At 37.7% G+C, this 26,024-nt stretch overlaps 1 protein-coding gene across 5 annotated transcripts in view; it reads right to left on the reverse strand.

Moving 5' to 3' along the window:
• SCAPER (S-phase cyclin A associated protein in the ER) overlaps nucleotides 1–26,024 on the reverse strand; it is a 473,441-nt gene that overhangs the window by 432,828 nt on the left and 14,589 nt on the right. For all 5 annotated transcript variants that reach the window (XM_061181876.1, XM_061181877.1, XM_061181878.1 and 2 more), the window contains one exon: nucleotides 5,380–5,446. In XM_061181876.1, the coding sequence (XP_061037859.1) occupies nucleotides 5,380–5,385 (6 nt within the window). In that variant the 5' untranslated portion in view covers nucleotides 5,386–5,446. The remainder of the gene's footprint in view (nucleotides 1–5,379; nucleotides 5,447–26,024) is intronic.

Consider the following 26,024-nt stretch of genomic DNA (forward strand, 5'->3'; position numbering starts at 1 on the left):
ATGCTCCAACCCCACTGACTTCTATTCAGTTCCCTATAGCCACCAAGCTCCCTTCTAATTCAAGGCATTTATATAGAATTCTCTCTGCTATTTAGAATGTTCTGCCACTCTACAATGTACATTTATTGGCTTCCTCCCCAGCATTCACTCCCTACATCTTTCCTAATAGTTCAATTTTGTTGGGGTCTCATGTGGTTCTAGAGAAGTAGACTTCATCCCTAACTCCAGGCAACACATGACCTTGCCTAAGCCAATCAGCATATTCCACTCCTCCAGGCATAACAAGTGATTCTGGTGTAAGCATGTAACATAAGCTGATCAATACACAGTGGACTTCAGATCTTCTCCTGAAATATTGGAGAAAAGACTCATTTTCCTACTGGCCATACATGAGGGAATACACAGTTCTGAAAACTATCGCTAACCAACTGGGGACCTTAAAGGGAGCAAACCTTAAGATTATGGCAACACAGATGACATGATACTATACATAGAGAATCCAAAAGATGCTACCAGAAAACTACTAGAGCTAATCAATGAATTTGGTAAAGTAGCAGGATACAAAATTAATGCACAGAAATCTCTTGCATTCCTGTATACTAATGATGAAAAATCTGAAAGTGAAATTAAGAAAACACTCCCGTTTACCATTGCAACAAAAAGAATAAAATACCTAGGAATAAACCTACCTAAGGAGACAAAAGACCTGTATGCAGAAAATTATAGGACACTGATGAAAGAAATTAAAGATGATACAAATAGATGGAGAGATATACCATGTTCTTGGATTGGAAGAATCAACATTGTGAAAATGACTCTGCTACCCAAAGCAATCTACAGATTCAATGCAATCCCTATCAAACTACCACTGGCATTTTTCACAGAACTAGAACAAAAAATTTCACAATTTGTATGGAAACACAAAAGACCCCGAATAGCCAAAGCAATCTTGAGAACAAAAAATGGAGCTGGAGGAATCAGGCTCCCTGACTTCAGACTATATTACAAAGCTACAGTAATCAAGACAGTTTGGTACTGGCACAAAAACAGAAATATAGATCAATGGAACAGGATAGAAAGCCCAGAGATAAGCCCACGCACATATGGTCACCTTATCTTTGATAAAGGAGGCAAGCATATACAGTGGAGAAAAGACAGCCTCTTCAATAAGTGGTGCTGGGAAAATTGGACAGGTACATGTAAAAGTATGAAATTAGAACACTCCCTAACACCATACACAAAAATAAACTCAAAATGGATTAAAGACCTAAGTGTAAGGCCAGACACTATCAAACTCTTAGAGGAAAACATAGGCAGAACACTGTATGACATAAGTCACAGCAAGATCCTTTTTGACCCAGGTCCTAGAGAAATGGAAATAAAAACACAAATAAAAAAAAAAAAAAGATTATGGCAACAAAACAGAAGGCAGAACCAAGGGAAGAAAAGCAATCAAATCCCTGGTGACACTGTTGAGCCAATAGATCAAGTCTTATCTCTACTTGCTACTGAAAGCATCCTAACTAAGACAGTGTTCCTCTTAGCCCAGCCAAGGCCTAATGATCTTTCAAGTCCCAGCTTAATGGTTCTTTCTCAGAATGAGGTATCTTCAACTCCCAGACTTGGCCAGGACCCCTTTCATATACTCAAATCAACTTGTACACCTTTGTAGTACATCTTACAATTAAATTTTAAATTATATAATTATGTGTTTACCATCTATGCTCCCCATTAGACTGTAAGCTTCTGGAGGACTGGATTTTGTTCATCACTCTATTACTACTGCTAGCACAGTGCCAAGCACATAAATACATCATGAATGATGAATAATTGGAATGATCAAGAAATCATCATAGATAGCTAGTGGGAAGCAGCCGCATAGCACAGGGAGATCAGCTCGGTGCTTTGTGACCACCTAGAGGAGTGGGATAGGGAGGCTGGGAGGGAGGGAGACACAAGAGGGAAGAAATATGGGGACATATGTATAAGTATAACTGATTCACTTTGTTATAAAGCAGAAACTAACACACCACTGTAAAGCAATTATACTCCAATAAAGATGTTTTTAAAAAAAAAAAAGAAATCATCAATAAATAATTGACAAAATAAATATATCATGAATAAATGAACAACATCATTGGGAAATAAGGTGTTCAACATAAATCCACAACTAAAGTTTTGCCCTGCTAAGCACAAATTCTTTTTGATTTTACCATTTTGGATGAAAATCTCTGAATCACAGTTCCCTGACTTCTGAAACAGAGGCTACTGAAGCAACTTCCTCTTTTCTTGAAACTTTCAGATTATCACTACAAACACCAACTTTTGTATGATATTGTAATATATAGCCTTCAGGAGCTATAGAAGGGCAGTGGATGATTGTCTTATAAATGGGCCCAGGCCAAAGTGTTTTTAGACTTTTTGGGCTCTTTACTTCCTAATGATTTTGCAGAAAACAAAAACTTAATTCTTAATTATTTTGTCTTCTTCCCTATCAAGCTATTAGCTGTCAATTCTTATTTGTTAGAATTCTGGGAAATGTACTATTATGTTTCTGAATAAGAAACTCAAGAATTCTACAAGTACAGTGAATATATTTTCAGTGTGTGAATTATCTGTTATGGATGATCATAGGCATTTTTCATTTACTTTCAGGGTTTTGGCCACATTCTTCAGAGTCACAATAAGCAGTGCTTTACTATAACTTGCTCATTAAGCAGTTTAAAAACAACACAGATCAAAAGGAAATACTATGCAGCTGTAATAAGGAATGAAGATCTCTAATGATCTAGGATATATTGCTAAGTGGGGGAAAAAGTATTAGAATATGATATCTTTGGATTTGAGAAAGAGAATGATAAATATATATACATTATACACATACTTATTTATATATTTTTTCTTCTTTTTGAAAATATAAGCAATAAAGGATAAACCAAAAACTAGTCAAAATGATTACCCACGAGACCCATTAGGATAGCTACTACCAAAAAGACAAAAAATAACAAGGATGTGAACAAACTGAAACCCTTGCTCACTACTGGTCGGAATGTAAAATGGTACAGCTGCTGTGGAAAACAGTATGGAGGTTCCTCAAAAAATCTGATATGATCCAGGAATTCTACTTTAGGTATATAGCAAAAAGAATTAAAAATAGGGTCTCAAAGAAATATTTATACATCCATGTTCACAGCAGCATTTTCACAATAGTTAAAATGTGGGAGCAACCCTGTCTGTAGACAAATGAATGGATAAGCAGAATGTAGTATATACATACAATGGAATATTATTCAGTCTTAAAAGGTAAATTCTGACATATGCTACTACCTTAGGATAGTATGCTAAGTGAAATAAACTAGTCACAAAAAGACAAATACTGTATGATTCCACTTATATGAGATACCTAGAGTAGTCATAATCATAGAGAGAGAAAGTAAAATGGTGGCTGCCAGGGGCTGGGGGAGGAAAGAAATAGGGAGTTATTGTTTAATAGGTATAGAGTTTCAGTTTTGCAAGATGAAAAGAGTTCTGAAGATGGACAGTGGTGATGGTTGCACAACTATATGAATGTACTTAATACCACTGAACTGAACATTTAAAAATGGTCAAGGGGCTTCCCTGGTGGCGCAGTGGTTAAGAATCTGCCTGCCAATGCAGGGGACACGGGTTCAAGCCCTGGGCCAGGAAGATCCTACATGCCGCAGAGCAACTAAGCCCATGCACCACAACTACTGAGGCTGTGCTCTAGAGCCTGCAAGCCACAACTACTGAAGCCCACATGCCACAACTACTGAAGCCCACGTGCCTAGAGCCCATGCTCCGCAACAAGAGAAGCCACCACAATGAGAAGACTGCGCACCGCAACGCAGAGTAGCCCCCACTCACTGCAACTACAGAAAGCCCGCAAGCAGCAATGAAGACCCAACGCAGCCAAAATAAATAAATAAATTTTTAAAAATGGGTGAGATGGTAAATTTTGTGTATTTTACCACAATTTAAAACATGGAAAAGAAAAGGTTGTCCACGAAGGGAAGAAGAAGAAGAAGAAAAGTCATACTTCTCTAAATGAATACTGTTTAATAGGAATTTTGAACCATGTAAACATTGCATATAATATTAAAACAAAGTAAAATCAAAAAGAAAAAGAAATATCAAAAATCAAAAAGAGGTTGAAAACTGTGGAACAATTTTTTCAACATACTGAGAGAAAAATTAGTCAATCTAGACTTTTATGCTCAGCAAGACCATCTTTCAAAATTAGGGCAGGAAAATAAAGCTACCTTAGACAAACAAAAACAGAGCTTATTAGGACTTAAAAGGCCCTCACTATAAGAAATTCTCAGAATATAAAAGGCAGAAAGAAAACAATCCCAAATGACAGATTTAAAAAATTTTAAACTCAGAGCTTTTTATATGTCTTTAAGATATAAAAGAAACTGGAGTGTGGAAGGGGGCAGGATGAGATAGGAAAGGAGAATATAGGTAGAAACAGTGCTGCCTTTACACCCAAAAGAAGAGGCTCCTGCCCTGAGCCCTACACTTTAGAAGATTACACCTATCAAAATACCAAAACATCAAAAATATCAAAACCCAAAGATAATAAGTAACTAATTGAGGGTACAGGAATCAAGAGAGAGGGATTCACAAACTGAACTGAGACCTCCCCATCCTAAGAGAAGACAATGAAGAGAAGGAAGGAGGCAAAGCACAGCCTCTGTGCTGGGAAATCAAGGTAAAAACTTCTAATTTTACTTTAGAATGGCCACCCCCAATCTCCCAAGGAGGTGTCTAGGCAGCCTGGATTCCCCCAGAAACTGCTTTCCCTCCTCCTCCTGGGTTTGAGTGGGATAGTTTAAGAAGATACTTAGAACTGCCTTAAATCTTGAGTTAGAAAAGTAGAATATGGGGAAGGAGAACCCATCTGCCCAGACTCTCTGGGGAGTTTCACCACATCAGTCCCCATCTAAGCTTCAGAGACCACCCTGGCCCAACTTCCACCCTGCCAACCCCAGGGAGTATATTGCTCCTTTAAGAGCTGTTTGGGCCCTGGGTAGGAAAGTAAGTCAGGCTGCTGACATAAACTGATTTATAACTTTTTAAGATTAAGACATATTGTTAAAAAAAAAAGCTGACTTCCATTTCTATTCTTGCCCTAGGTCGTACAAATGTTAGGAGAGTCTACGGCTCTCAGGTTGAACAGTACATTCACAGTCAGTTACTTTATTGCTGTGCTTTATAACAAATGTGTTCCATAGAGTGCCTTGAAGGTAACAAATATTACATCAAAAAAGAGAATGAATTAAAAACAGAAGGAAGGAAGGGAGGTAGAAGGAGGCTAAAAAAACTAAGGTTAATGCTTAAGGTAGCTTGATCACTTACCATCATTTTTTAATTCCCTTCTATGCCAAGAAGTTCATTTACCACACAAACCCATGGGGTGTGACTCCTATAATAAAAAATATATAGTACATACTATTAGTCATAACATTGTCATAAAATCATATTTATTCATAAAAGATAAAAATCTCATCCCCGCAAGTTTCTCATTACATTAAACAACATAAACATCACCCCTTTATATTCTGTTTAGATATACTATAGCATGTTTTAAACACTCTATGCTGAACAATACCTCAATGCTCTCCAAAAAAAATTAAATGGAAAAGAGTATTAATTACATAAATAGCCTATGACATTCCAATCCAGAGGCTTCAAACTTTTTTTTACTAAACACACACACACTTTATATCATGACTCAGTTCATACACACATGATTAACTGAAACAAAGTTTCATGAAGTAATATTTATCCCTATTGTGAGAGATGCACTGATTATTTCCTATTCTATTTCATTTTTTAAATACCGTTTTCACTGAATTGATTTATGACCCACTAATGAATCCCAACTCAGTATACAAAACACTGTGTAACCTCTCCTTAGGAACTTCCAAAAACTGAGATTTTATCAGAATATCTCAATCACAGATCATCTAATTCTCTACATACAACAGATCCTACTTTTCAGGGAACCTATTTAATGTTGGTCAACCCTTTATTCAAAGAAATCCAAAGCTAGGAAACTAGATAAAAAAACAAGAGGACAGAGAAATTGCGAGAAAAAATGGCTTAACCCCATAACAAAAGCTACTGAACAAAGAAAAGCAAGCAACAGTTGGAACCCAACCTTCTGGGATGACAGCCTAGGTCATTTATCTTCGTCAAGTGAATCTGTTCCTTTTAAAATGCAGCACTTCAAATGAAAACATATGTTCACACAATAACTTACATACAAGTATTCACAGCAACATTATTCTCAATAGCCAAAAAGTGGAAACAACCCAAACGTCCAAAAACTGTTGGATAAATAAAATGTGCTATATCCATACAACGAAATCTTATTCGGCCATAAAATAGAATAAAGTACTTGTACATGCTACAACATAAAGGAATCTTGAAAACAAGATGCTAAGTGAAAGAAGCCAGTCATAAAAGACCACATATTACATAATTCCACTTATATGTAATGTCCAAAATGGGCAAATCAAGAGAGTCAGAAAAACAGATTACTGCTTACCTAGGGCTAGAGAGTTGGAGGATGATGAGTTACTGCTAATGAGTACAGGGTTTCTTTTTGGGATGATGAAAATGTTCTAAAATTCAATATGGTGACGGTTGTACAACTCTGTGAATATACTAAGAACCACTTTTTAAATGGGTGAGTTGTAGGGTACATGGATTATATCCCAGTAAAAATGTTACATTTTTAAAAATATACTACCTCTGTTCACAACTTCTCCAATGCCTCTACATCTCACTCAGAGTAAAAGTCAAAGTCCTCACAGTGGCCTACCACACCCTAAACCTTCTAACTCCCCATAAGTCTCTGACCATACCTCCTACTCCTCTCTTCTCTGGTGTTCAATCCACTTCAACCACACTGGCCTCTTTAAGTTCCCCAACATGCCAGACACACTACTGCCTCAGGGCTTTACACTTTAAAGTCCCCATCTGGAACACTCAAGATTAACTCCATCTTTGCCCACAGGTCACTTTCTCAGTGAGGCCTTCTGACACGCTCTTTTAAAAAGTGCAACCTGTTTAATCTGACTCCCGCCACTGGCACTCACCCCACTTCTTCGCTAGAGCACTCATTACTTTATATTATTAACTTACTTGGTGGACTGTCCCTCTTTCCCCACAAGAATGTAAACTCCATTATGTTCTTTTTTTAAAATTGTTTTCTATTGGACCTCCCTCCCACCCCACCCCCATCCCACGCAACTAGATCATCACAGAGCACCAAGCTGAGCTCCCTGTGTTATACGGCAGGTTCGCACTAGCTATCTATTTTACATATGGTAGTGTACTTATGTCAAACCTAATCTCCCAATTTGTCCCACCCTCCCCTTCCCCTCCCTGTGTCCACATGTCTGTTCTCTACATCTACATCTCTATTCCTGTGCTGCAAATAGGTTCATCTGTACCATTTTTCTAGATTCCACAAATATGCATTAATATACAGTATTTGTTTTTCTCTTTCTGGCTTATTTCACTCTGTATGACAGACTCTAGGTCCATCCACATCTCCAAAAATGACCCAATTTCGTTCCTTTTTATGGCTGAGTAATATTCCACTGTATATATGTACCACATCTTCTTTATCCATTCATCTGTTGATGGACATTTAGGTTGTTTCCATGTCCTGGCTAATGTAAATAGTGCTGCAATGAATATTGGGGTACATGTGTCCTATTGAATTATGGTTTTCTCAGGGTATATGCCCCATAGTGGGATTGTTGGGTCATACAGTAGTTCTATTTTTAGTTTTTTAAGGAACCTCCATACTGTTCTCCATCGTGGCTGTATCAATGTACATTCCCATCAACAGTGCAAAAGGGTTCCCTTTTCTCCACACCCTCTCCAGCAATTACTGTTTGTAGATTTTTTGATAACGGCCATTCTGAACAGTGTGATGTGATACCTCACTGTAGTTTTGATTTGCATTTCTCTAATAATTAGTGATATTGAGCATCTCTTCATGTGCCTCTTGGCCATCTGTATGTCTTCTTTGGAGAAATGTCTGTTTAGGTCTTCTGCCCATTTTTGGATTGGGCTGTTTTTTTTGATATTGAGTTCCATGAGCTGTTTGTATATTCTGGAGATTAATCCTTTGTCCATTGCTTCGTTTGGAAACATTTTCTCCCATTCTGAGGGTTGTCTTTTCGTCTTGCTTATGGCTTCCTTTGCTGCCCAAAAGCTTTTAAGTTTAATTAGGCCCCATTTGGCTTTTTGTTTTTATTTTCATTACTCTAGGAGGTGGATCAAAAAAGGTCTTGCTGTGATTTATGTCGAAGAGTGTTCTTCCTATGTTTTCCTCTAAGAGTTTTATAGTGTCCGGTTTTACATTTAGGTCTTTAATCCATTTTGAGGTTATTTTTGTGTATGGTGTTAGGTAGTGTTCTAATTTCATTCTTTTACATGTAGCTGTCCAGTTTTCCCAGCACCAATTATGGAAGAGGCTGTCTTTTCTCCATTGTACGTTCTTGCCTCCTTTGTCATAAATTAGGTGACCATATGTGTGTGGGTTTATCTCTGGGCTTTCTATCTTGTTCCATTGATCTATGCTTCTGTTTTTGTGCCAGTACCATACTGTCTTGATTACTGTAGCTCTGTAGTATAATTTGAAGTCAGGGAGCCTGATTCCACCAGCTCCATTTTTCTTTCTCAAGATTGCTTTGGCTATTCGGGGTCTTTTGTGTTTCCATACAAATTGTAAAAATTTTTGTTCTAATTCTGTGAAGAATGTCATTGGTAGTTTGATAGGGATTGCACTGAATATGTAGATTGCTTTGGGTAGTATAGTCATTTTTCACAATATTGATTCTTCCAATCCAAGAACGTGGTATATTTCTCCACCTTTTTATGTCAACTTTGATTTCTTTCATCAGTGTTTTATAGTTTTATGAGTGCATGTCTTTTGCCTCCTTAGGTAGGTTTATTCCTAGATATTTCACTCTTTTTGTTGTGATGGTAAATGGAATTGTTTCCTTAATTTCTCTTTCTGATTTTTTGTTATTAGTGTATAGGAATGCAAGAGATTTCTGTGCATTAATTTTGTATCCTGCAACCTTACCAAATTCATTGATCAGCTCTAGTAGTTTTCTGGTGGCAACTTTAAAATTTTCTATGTATAGTATCATCTCATCTGCAAACAGTGACAGCTTTACTTCTTCTTTTCCAATTTGTATTCCTTTTATTTCTTTTTCTTCTCTGATTGCTGAGGCTAGGACTTCCAAACTATGTTGAATAAGAGTGGCGAGTGGACATCCACGTCTTGTTCCTGATCTTAGTGGAAATGCTTTCAGTTTTTCACCATTGAGAATGATGTTTGCTGTGGGTTTGTTGTATATGGCCTTTATTATGTTGAGGTAGGTTCTCTTTATGCCCATTTTCTGGAGCGTTTTTATGATAAATGGGTGTTGAATTTTGTCAAAAGCTTTTTCTGCATCTATTGAAATGATCTACATGGTTTTTATTCCTTAATTTGTTAATATGGTGTATCACATTGATTGATTTGCGTATACTGAAGAATCTTTGCATCCCTGGGATAAATCCCACTTGATCATGGTGTATGATTCTTTTGACGTGCTATTGGATTCTGTTTGCTAGTATTTTGTTGAGGATTTCGGCATCTATGTTCATCAGTGATATTGGTCTGTAATTTTATTTTTTTGTGATATCTTTGTCTGGTGTTGGTATCAGGGTGATGGTGGCCTCACAGAACGAATTTTGTGAGTGTTCCTCCCTCTGCTGTTTTTTGGAAAAGTTTGAGGCTTGGTGTTAGCTCTTCTCTAAATGTTTGATAGAATTTGCCTGTGAAGCCATCTTGTCCTGGGCTTTTGTTTATTGCAAGATTTTTAATTACAGTTTCAATTTCATTACTTGTGATAGGTCTGTCTATATTTTCTAATTCTTCCTAGTTCAGTCTTGGAAAATTGTACCTTTCCAATAATTTGTCCATTTCTTTGTGGTTGTCCATTTTATTGGCATATAGCTGTGTGTAGTAGTCCCTTCTAACCCTTTATATTTCTGCAGTGTCAGTTGTGATTCCTTTTTCATTTCTAACTTTATTGATTTGAGTCCTCTCCTTTTTTCTTGATGAGTCTTGCTAAAGTTTTATCAATTTTGTTTATCTTCTCAAAGAACCAACTTTTAGTTTTACTGATCTTTGCTACTGTTTTCTTTGTTTCTACTTCATTTATTTCTGATCTGATCTTTATGATTTCTTTCCTCCTACTGACTTTGGGTTTTCTTTGTTCTTCTTTCTCTAATTGCTTAAGGTGTAATATTAGGTTGTTTATTTGAGATTTTTCTTGTTTCTTGAGGTAGGATTGTATTGCTATATACTTCCCTCTTAGAACTGCTTTTGCTGCATCCCATAGGTTTTGGGTCGTCGTGTTCTCATTGTCATTTGTTTCTAGGTTTTTGTTGATTTCCTCTTTGATTTCTTCAGTGATCTCTTGGTTATTTAGTAGTGCACTGTTTAGCCTCCATGTATTTGTGTATTTTACACTACACTTTTTTTTCCTGTAATTGATTTCTAATCTCATATCGTAGTCAGAAGAGATGCTTGATACATTTTCCATTTTCTTAAATTTACTAAGGCTTGATTTGTGACCCAAGATGTGATCTATCCTGGAGAATGTTCTGTGTGCACTTGAGAAGAACATGTATTCTGCCACTTTCAGGAGGAATGTCCTATAAATATCAATTAAATCTATGCGGTCTATTATGTCATTTAAAGCTTGTGTTTCCTTATTTATTTTCTTTTTGTCTGATCTGTCCATTGGTGTAAGTGAGGTGTTAAAGTCCCCTACCATTATTGTTACTGTCAATTTCCCCTTCTATGGCTGTTAGCATTTCTTATGTATTGAGGTACTCCTATGTTGGGTGCATATTTATCATTGTTATATCTTTTTCTTGGATTGATCCCTTGATTATTATGTAGTGTCCTTCCTTATCTCTTGTAACAGCCTTTATTTTAAGGTCTATTTTATCTGATACGAGTATTGCTACTCCAGCTTTCTTTTGATTTCCATTTGAATGGAATATCTTTTTCCATCCCTTCACCTCAGTCTGGATGTTTCCCTAGGTCTGAAGTGGGTCTCTTGTACGCAGCATATATATGAGTCTTGTTTTTGTATCCATTCAGTAAGTCTGTGTCTTTTGGTTGGAGCATTTAATCCATTTACATTCAAGGTTATTATCGATACGTATGTTCCTATTACCGTTTTCTTAATTGTTTTAGGTTTGTTTTTGTGGGTCTTTTTTCTTCTCTTGTGTTTCCCGCCTAGAGAAGTTCTTTTAGCATTTGTTGTAAAGCTGGTTTGGTGGTGCTGAATTCTCTTAGCTTTTGTTTGTCTATAAAGCTTTTGATTTCTCCATCAAATCTGAATGAGATCCTTGCTAGGTAGAGTAATCTTGGTTGTAGGTTTTTCTCTTTCATCACTTTAAGTAGATCTGCCACGCCCTCCTGGCCTGCAGAGTTTCTGCTGAAAAATCATCTGTTAACCTCATGGGGATTCCTTTGTGTGTTGTATTTTGATTTTCCCTTGTTGCTTTTAATATTTTTCTTTTGAACTTAATTTTTGTTAGTTTGATTAATATGCGTCTCGGTGGGTTTCTCCTAGGGTTTATCCTGTATGGGACTCTCTGTGCTTTCTGGACTTCGGTGATTATTTCCTTTCCCATTTTAGGGAAGTTTTCCACTATAATCTCTTCAAATATTTTCTCAGACCCTTTTTCTTTTCTTTTTCTGGGACCCCTATAATTTGAATGTTGGTGCATTTAGTGCTGTCCCAGAGGTCTCTGAGATTTTCTTCAATTCTTTTCATTCTTTTTTCTTTATTCTGCTCCTCGGCAATTATTTCCACCATTCTGTCTTCCAGCTCACTTATTCATTCTTCTGCCCCAGTTATTCTATTATTGATTCCTTCTAGTGTATTTTTCATATCAGTTATTGTGTTATCCATCTCTGTTTGTTCTTTATTTTTTCTACATCTTTGCTAAACATTTCTTGTATTTTCTTGATCCGTGCCTCCATTCTATTTCTGAGATTCTGGATTATCTTTACTATCATTACTCTGAATTCGTTTTCAGGTAGATTGCCAATTTCCTCTTCATTTATTTGGTCTTGTAGGTTTTTACCTTGCTCCTTTATCTGTAACATATTTTTTTGTCGTCTCATTTTTTTTTTTGATGCATGGGATTGTCTTCCTGTCTTACTGGTTGTTTGGCCTGAGGCATCCAGCACTGGAGTTTGTAGGCTGTTGTGTAGATCTGGGTCTTGGTGCCAAGATGAAGACCTCCGAAACCTCACTCCAACGAATATTCCTTGGGGTCCGAGGTTCTCTGGTTCTCTGTTACTCCAGTGGTTTGGACTCAGGGCTCCCACTGCAGGAGCTCAGGCTCGACCCCCAGCTCGTGAAACAAGATCCCGCAAGCTGCGCAGGGCAGCAAAGAAGAAAAAGAAAAAAAGGAGAACAATAACAAAGAGTAAAAAATAAAATAAGATTAGAAAACTAACAGATATGTTAGAAAAAATTTAAAAATAAAAATATAGATGAAAAAACAACTGGAAGGTACACTGGAACAGCAGCAAAAAAGAGGAGGAAAAAATAAAAGCCAGAAAAGGCCTTGGCTGTTGGGGGTGGGGCTTAGGCAGGGGCAGGGTTTAGGCAGTGGGTGGGGCCTATGCTTAGGACTCACAGGGCTGGAAAAGGCACCGGGGGCAGAGGGGCTTAGGATCAACGCAGCAGGAGGGGCCCAGGAGTGCCTATGGCCTTGGAGGGCAGAGGACCAGGTCTGGGACCCCAGTTGGCTCCCTGGGCACGAGTGGGCAGGAGAAATGCTAGACGTGTTCCCGTCCGATCCTCCAATCCTGGAGGGTCCCTCCCCACTGGCCTCTCTTCTTCTCCCCACACCCCATCCTACGCCGCTAGGACCCACACAGCCAGAGGGGGCCCCAGAAGGCAGGGGACCAGACCCAGAAGCCCACAGGCTTCCTGAGCTGAGTGGGCAGGGAATATGCCCGCGGCACTTCCTCTGATCCCCCAGTCCCAGAGGGTGCCCCCATCTGCCTCTCCTCCCCCCCTCCTATGCCCCTAGGACCCCCACAGCTGGAGGGGGCCTCGGAGGGCAGAGCACCAGGCCCAGATGCCAGTAGGCTTCCCAGGGCCCAAGTGGGTGGGGGAAACACCTGCCACACCTCCCCTGATCCTCTGATCCTGGAGGGACCCTCCCCATCCTCCTCTCCTCTTCTTCCCTCACTTCTCTCCTACGCCCCTAGGATCCAGGCGGCCCGGAGGGGGCCTCAGAGGGCGGAGGACCTGGTCTGGGAGTCCAGCAGGCTTCCTGGGGCCTGACTGGGCAGGGGAAATGTTAGGCATGCTACCCACTGATCCTCGAGCCCCCAAGGGTCCCTCTAGGCGAGGGAACCCCTCCCCTCTCCCAGCCACCCCTCAGGGGCCCTGGTCCTGTCCGGCCTCCACTTCTCCTCCCCCCTCACTCCGCCCCACATCCTAGCCAGTTTCTTGAGGGTTCCTCCCATTTCCTTGTGCATCGAGGTTCCCCACTAGCATCCAACAGGTGACCTAGTTGTGGGGAGACATGAACTCTATGTCCTCCCATGCTGCCATCTTGACTCCACCCCCTTTCTCATCTGGTTTTGTTACTGCTATAGCCTCAGAATACAGAACAGTGCCTAGCATTGAATAGGCATTAATTAAACACTTATTTACTATTGAATGAAGTCTGTACTAAACAATCTTTGCGACCAGAGGGCAGACAGCAGAAGCAAAAAGAACTACAATCCGGCAGCCTGTGGAACAAAAACCACATTCACAGAAAGACAGACAAGATGAAAAGGCAGAGGGCTATGTACCAGATAAAGAAACAAGATAAAACCCCAGAAAAACAACTAAATGAAGTGGAGATAGGCAACCTTCCAGAAAAAGAATTCCGAATAATGATAGTGAAGATGATCCAGGACCTCAGAAAAAGAATGGAGGCAAAGATCAAGAAGATGCAAGAAATGTTTAACAAAGACCTAGAAGAATTAAAGAACAAACAAACAGAGATGAACAATACAATAACTGAAATGAACACTACACTAGAAGGAATCAATAGCAGAATAACTGAAGCAGAAGAACGGATAAGTGACCTAGAAGACAGAATGGTGGAATTCACTACTGCAGAACAGAATAAAGAAAAAAGAATGAAAAGAAATGAAGAGAGCCTAAGAGACCTCTGGGACAACATTAAACGCAACAACATTCGCATTATAGGGATCCCAGAAGGAAAAGAGAGAAAGGACCAGAGAAAATATTTGAAGAGATTATAGTTGAAAACTTCCCTAACATGGGAAAGGAAATAGCCACCCAAGTCCAGGAAGCGCAGCGAGTCCCGTACAGGATAAACCCAAGGAGAAACAGGCCCAGACACACAGTAATCAAATGGGCAAAAATTAAAGACAAAGAAAAATTATTGAAAGCAGCAAGGGAAAAATGACAAATAACATACAAGGGAACTCCCATAAGGTTAACAGCTGATTTCTCAGCAGAAGCTCTACAAGCCAGAAGGGAGTGGCATGATACACTTAAAGTGATGAAAGGGAAGAACCTACAACCAAGATTACTCTACCCAGCAAGGATCTCATTCAGATTCCATGGAGAAATCAAAAGCTTTACAGACAAGCAAAAGCTAAGAGAATTCAGCACCACCAAACCAGCTATACAACAAATGCTAAAGGAACTTCTCTAGGCAGGAAACACAAGAGAAGGAAAAGACCTACAATAACAAACCCAAAACAATTAAGAAAATGGTAATAGGAACATACATATCGATAATTACCTTAAATATAAATGGATTAAATGCTCCAACCAAAAGACACAGACTGGCTGAATGGATACAAAAACAACACCTATATATATGCTGTCTATAAGAGACCCACTTCAGACCTAGGAACACATACAGACCAAAAGTGAGGGGATAGACAAAGATATTCCATGCAAATGGAAATGAAAAGAAAGCTGCAGTAGCAATTCTCATATCAGACAAAAAGATGTTCCAGGCAAATGGAAATCAAAAGAAAGCTGGGGTATCAATACTCATATCAGATAAAATAGACTTTAAAATAAACAATGTTACAAGAGACAAGGAAGGACACTACATAATGATTAAGGGATCAATCTAAGAAAATATAACAATTATAAATATATATGCACCCAACATAGGAGCACCTCAACACATAAGGCAACTGTTAACAGCTATAAAAGAGGAAATCAACAGTAACATAATAATAGTGGGGGACTTTAACACCTCACTTACACCAATGGACAGATCATCCAAAATGAAAATAAATAAGGAAACAGAAGCTTTAAATGACACAATAGACCAGATAGATTTAATTGATATTTATGGGACATTCCATCCAAAAACAGCAGATTACACTTTCTTCTCAAGTGTGCACGGAACATTCTCCAGGAGAGATCACATCTTGGGTCACAAATCAAGCCTCAGTAAATTTAAGAAAATTGAAATCATATCAAGCATCTTTTCTGACCACAGCACTATGAGATTAGAAATGAATTACAGGGAAAAAAACGTAAAAAACACAAACACATGGAGGCTAAACAATACGTTACTAAATAACCAAGAGATCACTGAAAAAATCAAAGAGGAAATTAAAAAATACCTAGAGACAAATGACAATGAAAACACGACGATCCAAAACCTATGGGATGCAGCAAAAGCAGTTCTAAGAGGGAAGTTTACAGCTATACAAGCCTACCTCAAGAAACAAGAAAAATCTCAAGTAAACAATCTAACCTTACACCTAAATGAACTAGAGAAAGAAGAACGAACAAAACCCGAAGTTAGTAGAAGGAAAGAAATCATATAGATCAGAGCAGAATAAATGAAATAGAAACAAAGAAAACAACAGCAAAGATCAATAAAACTAAAAGCTGGTTCTTTGAAAAGATAAACAAAATTGATAAATCATTAGCCAGACTCATGAAGAAAAAGAGGGAGAGGACTCAAATCAATAAAATTAGAAATGAAAAAGGAGAAGTTACAACAGACACCTCAGAAATACAAAGCATCCTAAGAGACTACTACAAGCAACTCTACGCCAATAAAATGGACAACCTGGAAGAAATGGACAAATTCTTAGAAAGGTATAACCTTCCAAGACTAAACCAGGAAGAAACAGAAAATATGAACAGACCAATCACAAGTAAAGAAATTGAAACTGTGATTAAAAATCTTCCAACAAACAAAAGTCCAGCACCAGATGGCTTCAGAGGTGAATTCTATCAAACATTTAGAGAAGAGCTAACACCCATCCTTCTCAAACTCTTCCAAAAAATCACAGAGGAAGGAACACTCCCAAACTCATTCTACGAGGCCACCATCACCCTGATTCCAAAACCAGACAAAGATACTACAAAAAAAGAAAATTGCAGACCAATATCACTGATGAATATAGATGCAAAAATCCTCAACAAAATACTAGCAAACAGAATCCAACAACACATTAAAAGGATCATACACCACAATCAAGTGGGATTTATCCCAGGGATGCAAGGATTCTTCAATATACACAAATCAATCAATGTGATACACCATATTAACAAATTGAAGAATAAAAACCATATGATCATCTCAATAGATGTAGAAAAAGTTTTTGACAAAATTCAACATCCATTTATGACAAAAACTCTCCAGAAAGTGGGCACAGAGGGAACCTACCTCAACATAGTAAAGGCCATATACGAGAAACCCACAGCAAACATCATTCTCAATGGTGAAAAACTGAAAGCGTTTCCTCTAAGATCAGGAACGAAACAAGGATGTCCACTCTCACCACCATTATTCAACATAGTTTTGGAAGTCCTAGTTACGGCAATCAGAGAAGAAAAAGAAATAAAAGGAATACAAATTGGAAAAGAAGAAGTAAAACTGTCACTGTTTGCAGATGACATGACACTATACATAGAAAATCCTAAAAATGCCACCAGAAAACTACTAGAGCTAATTAATGAACTCGGTAAAGTTGCAGGATACAAAATTAATGCACAGAAATCTCTTGCATTCCTATACACTAATGATGAAAAATCTGAAAGAGAAATTATGGAAACACTCCCACTTACCATTGCAACAAAAAGAATAAAATACCTAGGAATAAACCTACCTAAGGAGGCAAAAGCCCTGTATGCAGAAAACTATAAGACACTGATGAAAGAAATTAAAGATGATACCAACAGATGGAGAGATATACCATGTTCTTGGATTGGAAGGATCAATATTGTGAAAATGACTATACTACCCAAAGCAATTTACAGATTCAATGCAATCCCTATCAAATTACCAATGGCATTTTTTATGGAACTAGAACAAATCATCTTAAAATTTGTATGGAGACACTAAAGACCCCGAATAGCCAAAGCAGTCTTGAGGGAAAAAAACGGAGCTGGAGGAATCAGACTCCCTGACTTCAGACTATACTACAAAGCTACCGTAATCAAGACAATATGGTACTGGCACAAAAACAGAAGCATAGATCAACAGAACAAGATAGAAAGCCCAGAGATAAACCCACGCACCTATGGTCAACTAATCTATGACAAAGGAGGCAAGGATATACAATGGAGAAAAGACAGTCTCTTCAATAAGTGGTGCTGGGAAAACTGGACAGCTACATGTCAAAGAATGAAATTAGAACACTCCCTAACACCATACACAAAAATAAACTCAAAATGGATTCGAGACCTAAATATAAAACCGGACACTATAAAAGTCTTAGAGGAAAACGTAGGAAGAACACTCTTTGACATAAATCACAGCAAGATCTTTTTTGATCCACCTCCTAGAGTAATGGAAATAAAAACAAAAATAAACAAATGGGACCTAATGAAACTTCAAAGCTTTTGCACAGCAAAGGAAACCATAAACAAGACCAAAAGACAACCCTCAGAATGGGAGAGAATATTTGCAAATGAATCAACAGACAAAGGATTAATCTCCAAAATATATAAACAGCTCATGCAGCTCAATATTAAAGCAACAAACAACCCAATCCAAAAATGGGCAGAAGACCTAAATAGACATTTTTCCAAAGGAGACATACAGATGGCCAAGAAGCACATGAAAAGCTGCTCAACATCACTAATTATTAGAGAAATGCAAATCAAAACTACGATGAAGTATCACCTCACACCAGTTAGAATGGGCATCATCAGAAAATCCACAAACAACAAATGCTGGAGAGGTGTGGAGAAAAGGGAACCCTCTTGCACTGTTGGGTGGAATGTAAATTGATACAGCCACTATGGAGAACAGTATGGAGGTTCCTTAAAAAACTAAAAATAGAATTACCATATGACCCAGCAATCCCACTAGTGGGCATATACCCAGAGAAAACCGTAATTCAAAAAGACACATGCACCCCAATGTTCATTGCAGCACTATTTACAATAGCCAGGTCATGGAAGCAACCTAAATGCCCATCGACAGATGAATGGATAAAGAAGTTGTGGTACATATACCCAATGGAATATTACTCAGCTATAAAAAGGAACGAAATTGAGTCATTTGTTGAGATGTGGACGGATCTAGAGACTGTCATGCAGAGTGAAGTAAGTCAGAAAAAGAAAAACAAATATCGTATATTAACGCATGTATGTGGAACCTAGAAAAATGGTACAGATGAGCTGGTTTGCAGGGCAGAAGTTGAGACACAGATGTAGAGAACAGACGTATGGACACCAAGGGGGGAAAACCACGGTAGGGTGGGGATGGTGGTGTGCTGAATTGCGTGATTGGGTTTGACATGTATACACTGATGTGTATAAAATTGATGACTAATAAGAACCTGCAGTATAAAAAAACAAAGAAACAAAATAAACAATACTAAACTTTCTTTGGGTTATTTGTATGGAAATGTGTTAATATAAATGTTTCAGACATTACATGAAATTTCTAAAAATCTTATATGTTCTGGTATAATGTTATAAATAATAATTCTAGTTATTACTTTAAAATGTGTATCTCAGAAATAACTAAATTTCCGTGTCAATTGCATTATTATAAACTCTCATCAAATCTTTAACCATGGTCATTTTTAAGTCTTTTGTCATTTACAGACAGTTCTGGGTGTACTCTGATGCTTTTGCAAATATGTTCCTATAAAAGGGTTTCATCTTCAAGGAATTCATGGAAAAGACTCGACAAGTACAGGTTTCTGGTAACTGACTATACTGCTGAACTGAATAAGCATTTTCAGAACTCTAATGGAAAACTGATGAACTCATAAAAGTGCTAACAAAAGATCAAGATAAAAAAAAAATTAATTACATGGGACTGAGTGAACTGATGAGGATGATTATAATTTTTGTGACTTTCTGTTTGAATAAAAAAAAATCCCACAAGGACTCAGAGTCAAAAAATATACAAATCAATTTTCACTGCAAAGTAAAGGAGCTGTTACAGTGGAGGATTACTGGACTGAATGTCAATATTATGACATAGTATGACTGTGTTTCGTGTTTGGTAATTGCAATCATTGTTGCTTTTGTTGTGGTCATCCATTTACAATGCTTGGTGTCAGTCTACTTATCTCTTGTAAAAATAAAAAAAATAAAAAAAAATCTTTGCTCACAATGTTCCTTTCTTCTCACCCTGTACGTATTCAAAGCCTATCAGTTCTTCAAGGCCAACTCAAAAGTCATCTTCATGAAGCTCATTTTGATATCCCCAGCTGACAGAGATCTTCTTCATCTGAATTCCCAGATCACTTCATCTGTGATCATTACCTCTAAAAAGTGGGGGAAAGTGTGATACAGTGGAAAAAGAGTATATAGGCACAGGAGTCAACCAAATCACTGGTCATGTGACCTTGAGAAGTCATTCAACCCTTTTGAGTATCGGTATTCCCACCTATAAAAATTAAGGCTAAGTTGTTTACCCAAGAGAATTTTTTCCACACAAAGACCTATATACAAATATTGAAAGCAGCTTTTTTCATAATATCTCCAAACTGGAAACAACCCAAATATCAAAAAGAAAAGAGATAATCCAATTGTGGCATAACTGTATAACAGAATAGAAAGCAATACAAAGGAATGAACTGTTGATATATGCAATAAAATGGATATCACAGACATTATGTTCAGAAAAAGAACCTGGACACAAAAGAATACTGAATTTATATCATTTATATCAAGTTCTAGAACATGCAAAACTAATCCTAGGTGAAAATATCAAAAGAGGGTTGCCTCAGTTGGAAGGGAAGGACTGGGAAGAAGTACAAGGCAACTTTCTGGGAAGATGGATTGCAGTAGTGGTTCCCAACTATATATAAATGTGTCAATACTCACTGAACTGCCCACTTAAAAAGTGGTCACACTTTTTGTGTGTAAATTATACCAATAAAATTGATTAAAGAAAAGGGCACACAGCTTAAGGGGAAAAAATGAAGGCTACCCTTAATTTATAAGGTTGTTCGGAGGATTAGATGAGAAACACTTCTACTGAAATCAGTATGGCACAGTGAGAAAGACTACACACTGATTTGGGACTGAATCTCAATTTAGCAAATTACTATAGCTACTAGTTACATAACCTTGGACAACTCATTAATCCCTCAGAACTTCAGTTTTCTCTTATGTAAAGAGAATAATATCTACTTTACAGAGTTAAATGGTAGCATACTAGAGTTTCCACCAGTTAAGACAATATCTGTTACATAACAAGTACCCCAATAGTTTTTTAAATAATACATAAAATCCAGCACATAATAGATGCTCAATTAGTGTTATACTCTTTTCCCCATTTTCCTTGGATGAGAATTTCCTCCTCTACTACATTTTAGGATCCTGAAGGACAGGATCAGCATCTCAGTGATCTTCTCTTTCCTCTACTTAAGATACTTTCTAAAAAATGGTAGGCACTCAACAAAGATTTTGAAGGAAAGGAAGGAAGGAAGTAGGCTGGCTTGTTGATTAAGCAGAATTACCTCTTTTTCTTTTGGTCATTCCAGAATCAATTACTGAGCTTTTCAATAAAGACAGCTGTAGGCTAGATACCAATAACTTTTTTAAGGCAGACATAAAATTTATGTACTATGTGATCCATATGCACTGGGAAACAGATTTGAAATAGACAAGAAGCAATGTGAAGTAAAGAATGGGTCTCTGAAGTTAGACCCAAATACATATCCCAAGACTGACACTTAAAAATCTATGTAACCCAGGACTTCCCTCGTGGCGCTGTGGTTAAGAATCTGCCTATGCTTGTTCTTTGCTATTTTCCAGATTTTCTGAAATACAACTGGAGTACAATTACAACTTTAAAAGATTATAATGATATAAATTGAAATGTATTCAGGAGAGGAGCTCAAGACAGCAGGATAGGAGGATGCTGAGCTCACCTCCCCCCAAGAACATATCAAAAAAAAAGAAAGAAACACATCAATTCTCTCAGAAAACAGACTGGAGACTGGCATAAAGACTCTTACATAACCAAGGCTGTAAAGAAAGATCCACACAGAGTCAGGAAAGAAGGGAAGAGAAGTGATCAGGTTGGGACCCACACCTGAAGGAGGGGACACAGAAGTGGGGGAATTACTTGGTTTTGGAGATCCTCTTTGGAAAGAGAGGGTTTTGAACCACATATTGGGCACTCCAGGCCCAGAGTCCGACACCAGAAAGACAAATCCCCTTCACTGGTTTGAAGACAAGTGGGACTGGCAGGGGTGCTGTGAGAAACTTGAACTCCACTCATTAAGAGCATGCACATGCTTGCTTGTTCCCAAAACAAGGCAGAGGAAGCAGACTGAGACTGCCTGGGACTCTAGCTGGTTTCCACAACCACCCCAGTACACTCCCTGGCCTATCTTGCTCTGCCACACAGCTCCCCACTAGGGTGAAGACTGCCGCTGCCAAGGAAAGTGCGCAGTTGTGGGGGATGGCGCCAGCTTGGACCCAGCTCTGCATCTGAATGGGGCAAGGGCAGCCATTACTGGCACTCCCAGAGGCAGCAGATTGGGAGTGGTCTGGACTGTGACTGTAAGGCCTGGACAGCCCCAGCGCATGCCCCAATCCACACTGAGTGCCCGCTCCAGCCCCTCTTGCTCCAGTGCAGCTCCACAACTACTGAAGCCCACGTGCCTAGAGCCTGTGCTCCGTGACAAGAGAAGCCACTGCAATGAGAGTCACGTGCACTGCAACGAAGGGTAGCCCCCGCTCACCACGACTAGAGAAAGCCCGCATGCAGCAATGAAGACCCAATGCAGCCAAAAATAAATAAAATTTATTTTAAAAAATTTAAGAAAATTTATATCAAGCAATTTTCCAACCTTAATAGTATGAAACTAGAATCAATTACAGGAAGAAAAATGAGAAAAAAACACAAGGGGACCAAACAACAGACTATTAAAAAAAAAATAGATCAATGAAAAAATCAAAGAGGAAATCAAAAATTACCTTCAGATAGATGAAAATAAAAACACAACTCTCCAAAGTCTATGGGATGCAGCAAAAGCAGACCTAAGAGGCAAGTTTATAGCAATACAGACCTATGTCAGGGAACAAGAAAAATCTCAAATAAAAATCCTAACCTACCATCTATAGGAATTCAAAAAAGAAGAACAAAAAAGCCAAAAGTGAGCAGAAGAAAGGAAATAATAAAGATCAGAGAGGAAACAAATAAAACGGAGACCAAAAAAACAATAAAAAAGATCAATGAAACCAAGACCTGGTTTTCTGAAATGACAAACAAAATTTAAAGCCTTTAGCCAGGCTCATCAAGAAAAAAAGAGAGCAGACCCAAATAACAAAATAAGAAATTAAACAGGAGAAATTACATCTAATATCACAGAGATACAAAAAATCATAAGAGAATACTACAAGCAGTTATATGGTAACAAATTGGACAATACAGAAAAAATGGATAAATTTCTAGAAACATACAAACTTCCAAGATGGAATCAACAAGAAACGGATAATCTGAACAGACTGATAACTAGCAGTGAAACTGAATTAATAATAAAATAAACTGACAGCAAACAAAAGTTCAGGGACTCACCGCTTCATAGGGAAATTCTACAAAACATATGAAGAAGGGCTAATACCTATCCTCAAACTATTCCAAAAAGTTGAAGAGGAGGAAACACTCCCAAATTCATCCTACAGTGCCACCATTATGCTGATAACAAAAAGAGACACAGATACTCCAAAAAAAGAAAATTATGGGCCAATATCTCTGATGAACATAGATGCAAAAATGCTCAACAAAATATTAGCAAACTGATTTCAACAATATATAAAAAGAATCATACACATGATCAAGCAAGATTTATTCCAAGGATACAAGGACAGTTCGATATCTGCAAATCAATGTAATACTCAACATTAACAAAAGGAAGAATAAAAATCCAATCATAGATGCAGAAAAAGTATCTGACAAAATTCAACATCCATTCATGACAAAAACTTTCATCAAAGCTGGTTTAGAAGGAACATATCTGAACATAATAAAGGCTATTTATGACAAATCCACAGCTAAGACCATACTCAATGATGAAAAGTTGAAAGTTTTTCCTCTAAAATCAGGAACAAGGATTCCCACCTTCACCACTTCTATTTAACAAAGTATTGTAAATCCTAGCCACAGCAACTGGACAAAAAAAAGAAATGAAACGCATCCAGATTGGAAGAAAAGAAGTAAAACTGTCCCTATTTGCAAATGACATGATGCTATATATAGAAAACCCTAAAGTCCCAACCAAAAAACCATTAGAACTAAGAAGTGAGTTCAGTAAAGATTCAGGATACAAGGCTAATATACAGAAATATGTTGCTGTTCTACACACTAATAATAAACTATCAGAGAAAGAAAAAAAAATCATTTAAAATCACATCAAAAAGAATAAAATATCTAGGAATAAACTTAACCCAGGAGGTGAAAGACCTATTCTCTGAAAACTATAAAATACTGATGAAGGAAACTGAAGATGATACAGAGAGATGGAAAGATGACCCATGTTTATGGATTGGAAGAATTAATATTGTTAATATGCCCATATCACCCAAAGCAATCTACATATTTAATGCAATCTCTATCAAAATACCCATGACATTTTTGCACAAAACTAGAACTAAAAATCATTTGTAATCACAAAAGAAACTGAATAGCCAAGGCAATCTTTAGAAAAAAGAACAAATCTGACCTCACACTCCCTGACTTTAGACTACACTACAAAGCTACAGAAATCAAAACAATATGCCACTGACACAAAAACAGACACATATATCAATGGAACAGAATAGGGAGCCCAGAAATAAACCCGTGCACTTACAGTCAATTAATTTACAACAAAGGAGACAGGAATATATAATAGAAGAAAGCCAGTCTCTTCAATAACTGCTGCTGGGAAAACTGGACGGCTACATGTAAAAGAATGAAATTAGAACATTTTCTCACTTGAAATATAAAAATAAACTCAACATGGATTAAAGACCTAAGTGTAAGACTGGAAACCATAAAACTCCTACAAGAAAATGCAGGCAGAACACTCTTTGATATAAACTGTAGCAATATTTTTTTGGATCTGCCTCCTAAGGCAAAGGAAACAAAAGGAAAAATAAGCAAATGGGACCTAATGTAACTTACTTGGGTAAACTATAATGTGTAGATTAATAAACATAAATAAGGGATGTGTGTGTCACAGTAGAGTATTTAAATACAACGGATTTCTGGGGAGCAATCCACTTGAATAAAAAAACCAATAGAGTGAGCAAGCACAGGAGTGACACCAAGAGCCCACGTCAGGTTAAATGTCACCATTACATCAGGTTAAAAAGGCCATGTTCTCATTTCTCCCAAAAAGATACATAAATGGCTAATAAGAACATCAAAAGATGTTAAACATCATTAGTCATTAGTGAAATACAAATCACAACCTCACAACTACAATGCGATACCTCTTCACAACTACCAGGATGACTATAATCCAAAAGACAGACAAAACCAGTGTTACAGAGGATGTGAAAAAACTGGAACCACCGGGCACTGCGGATTGTGAATGCAATATAGTGCAGCTGGTTTTGTAAACATTCTGGCAGTTCCTAAAAAGGTTAAATATAGAGTTACAGTATAACCCAGCAATTCCACTCCTAGAAACATACCCAAGAGAAATGAAAATATAGCCCCACAAAAAAAAGCTTACACACAGATAGATATTCATAGCAGCATTGTCCATAGAATTCAAAAAGTGAAACAACCCAAATGACTATCAACTGATGAATGAATAAATAAAATGTGGTACAGCCATAAAAGAAATGAAGTTCCTGGAAAAGTCAAAATTACCAAGACAGGAAAAACATCAATGGTTGCCAGGGATCCAAGGGGAAGGAGGAATGAATAGGCAGAGCACAGAGAATTTTTATGTCAGTGAAAGTACTCTGTATGATACTATAATGGTGGATACATGTCATTATACATTTGTCCTAACCCATGAAATGTACAACACCAAGACTAAACAGTAATGTAAACTATGGACTTTGGGTGACAATAATTTGTCAGTGTAGGTTCATCAATTGTAACCAATGTACCACTCTGGCTGGGGATGTTGATAATGGGGAGGCTATGCATGAGTGGAGACGGGGAGTACATGGGAAGTCTCTATATGTACCTCATAATTTTGCTGCAATTCTAAAACTGCTCTAAGAAAAAAAATTTTATTAAAAAAAAAAAAAATTTTATTAAAAAAAAAGGTTTGGGAGGGTTCACATGGTGCCGCGGGAAGATCCTGAACTCACCTTCTCCTACAGACACAACAAATCTAAAACTACATATGGAATAACTTCCTTGGAAAGGGACATGAAAACTGGGTAAACAGAACCTCCACAACAAAAGGTAAAAGGACAATATCAAGACAGATAGGAGAGGCAGAGGATCAGAGA

Source organism: Eubalaena glacialis, chromosome 2, assembly GCF_028564815.1.
Source record: "Eubalaena glacialis isolate mEubGla1 chromosome 2, mEubGla1.1.hap2.+ XY, whole genome shotgun sequence".
NCBI classification, from domain to species: domain Eukaryota; kingdom Metazoa; phylum Chordata; class Mammalia; order Artiodactyla; family Balaenidae; genus Eubalaena; species Eubalaena glacialis.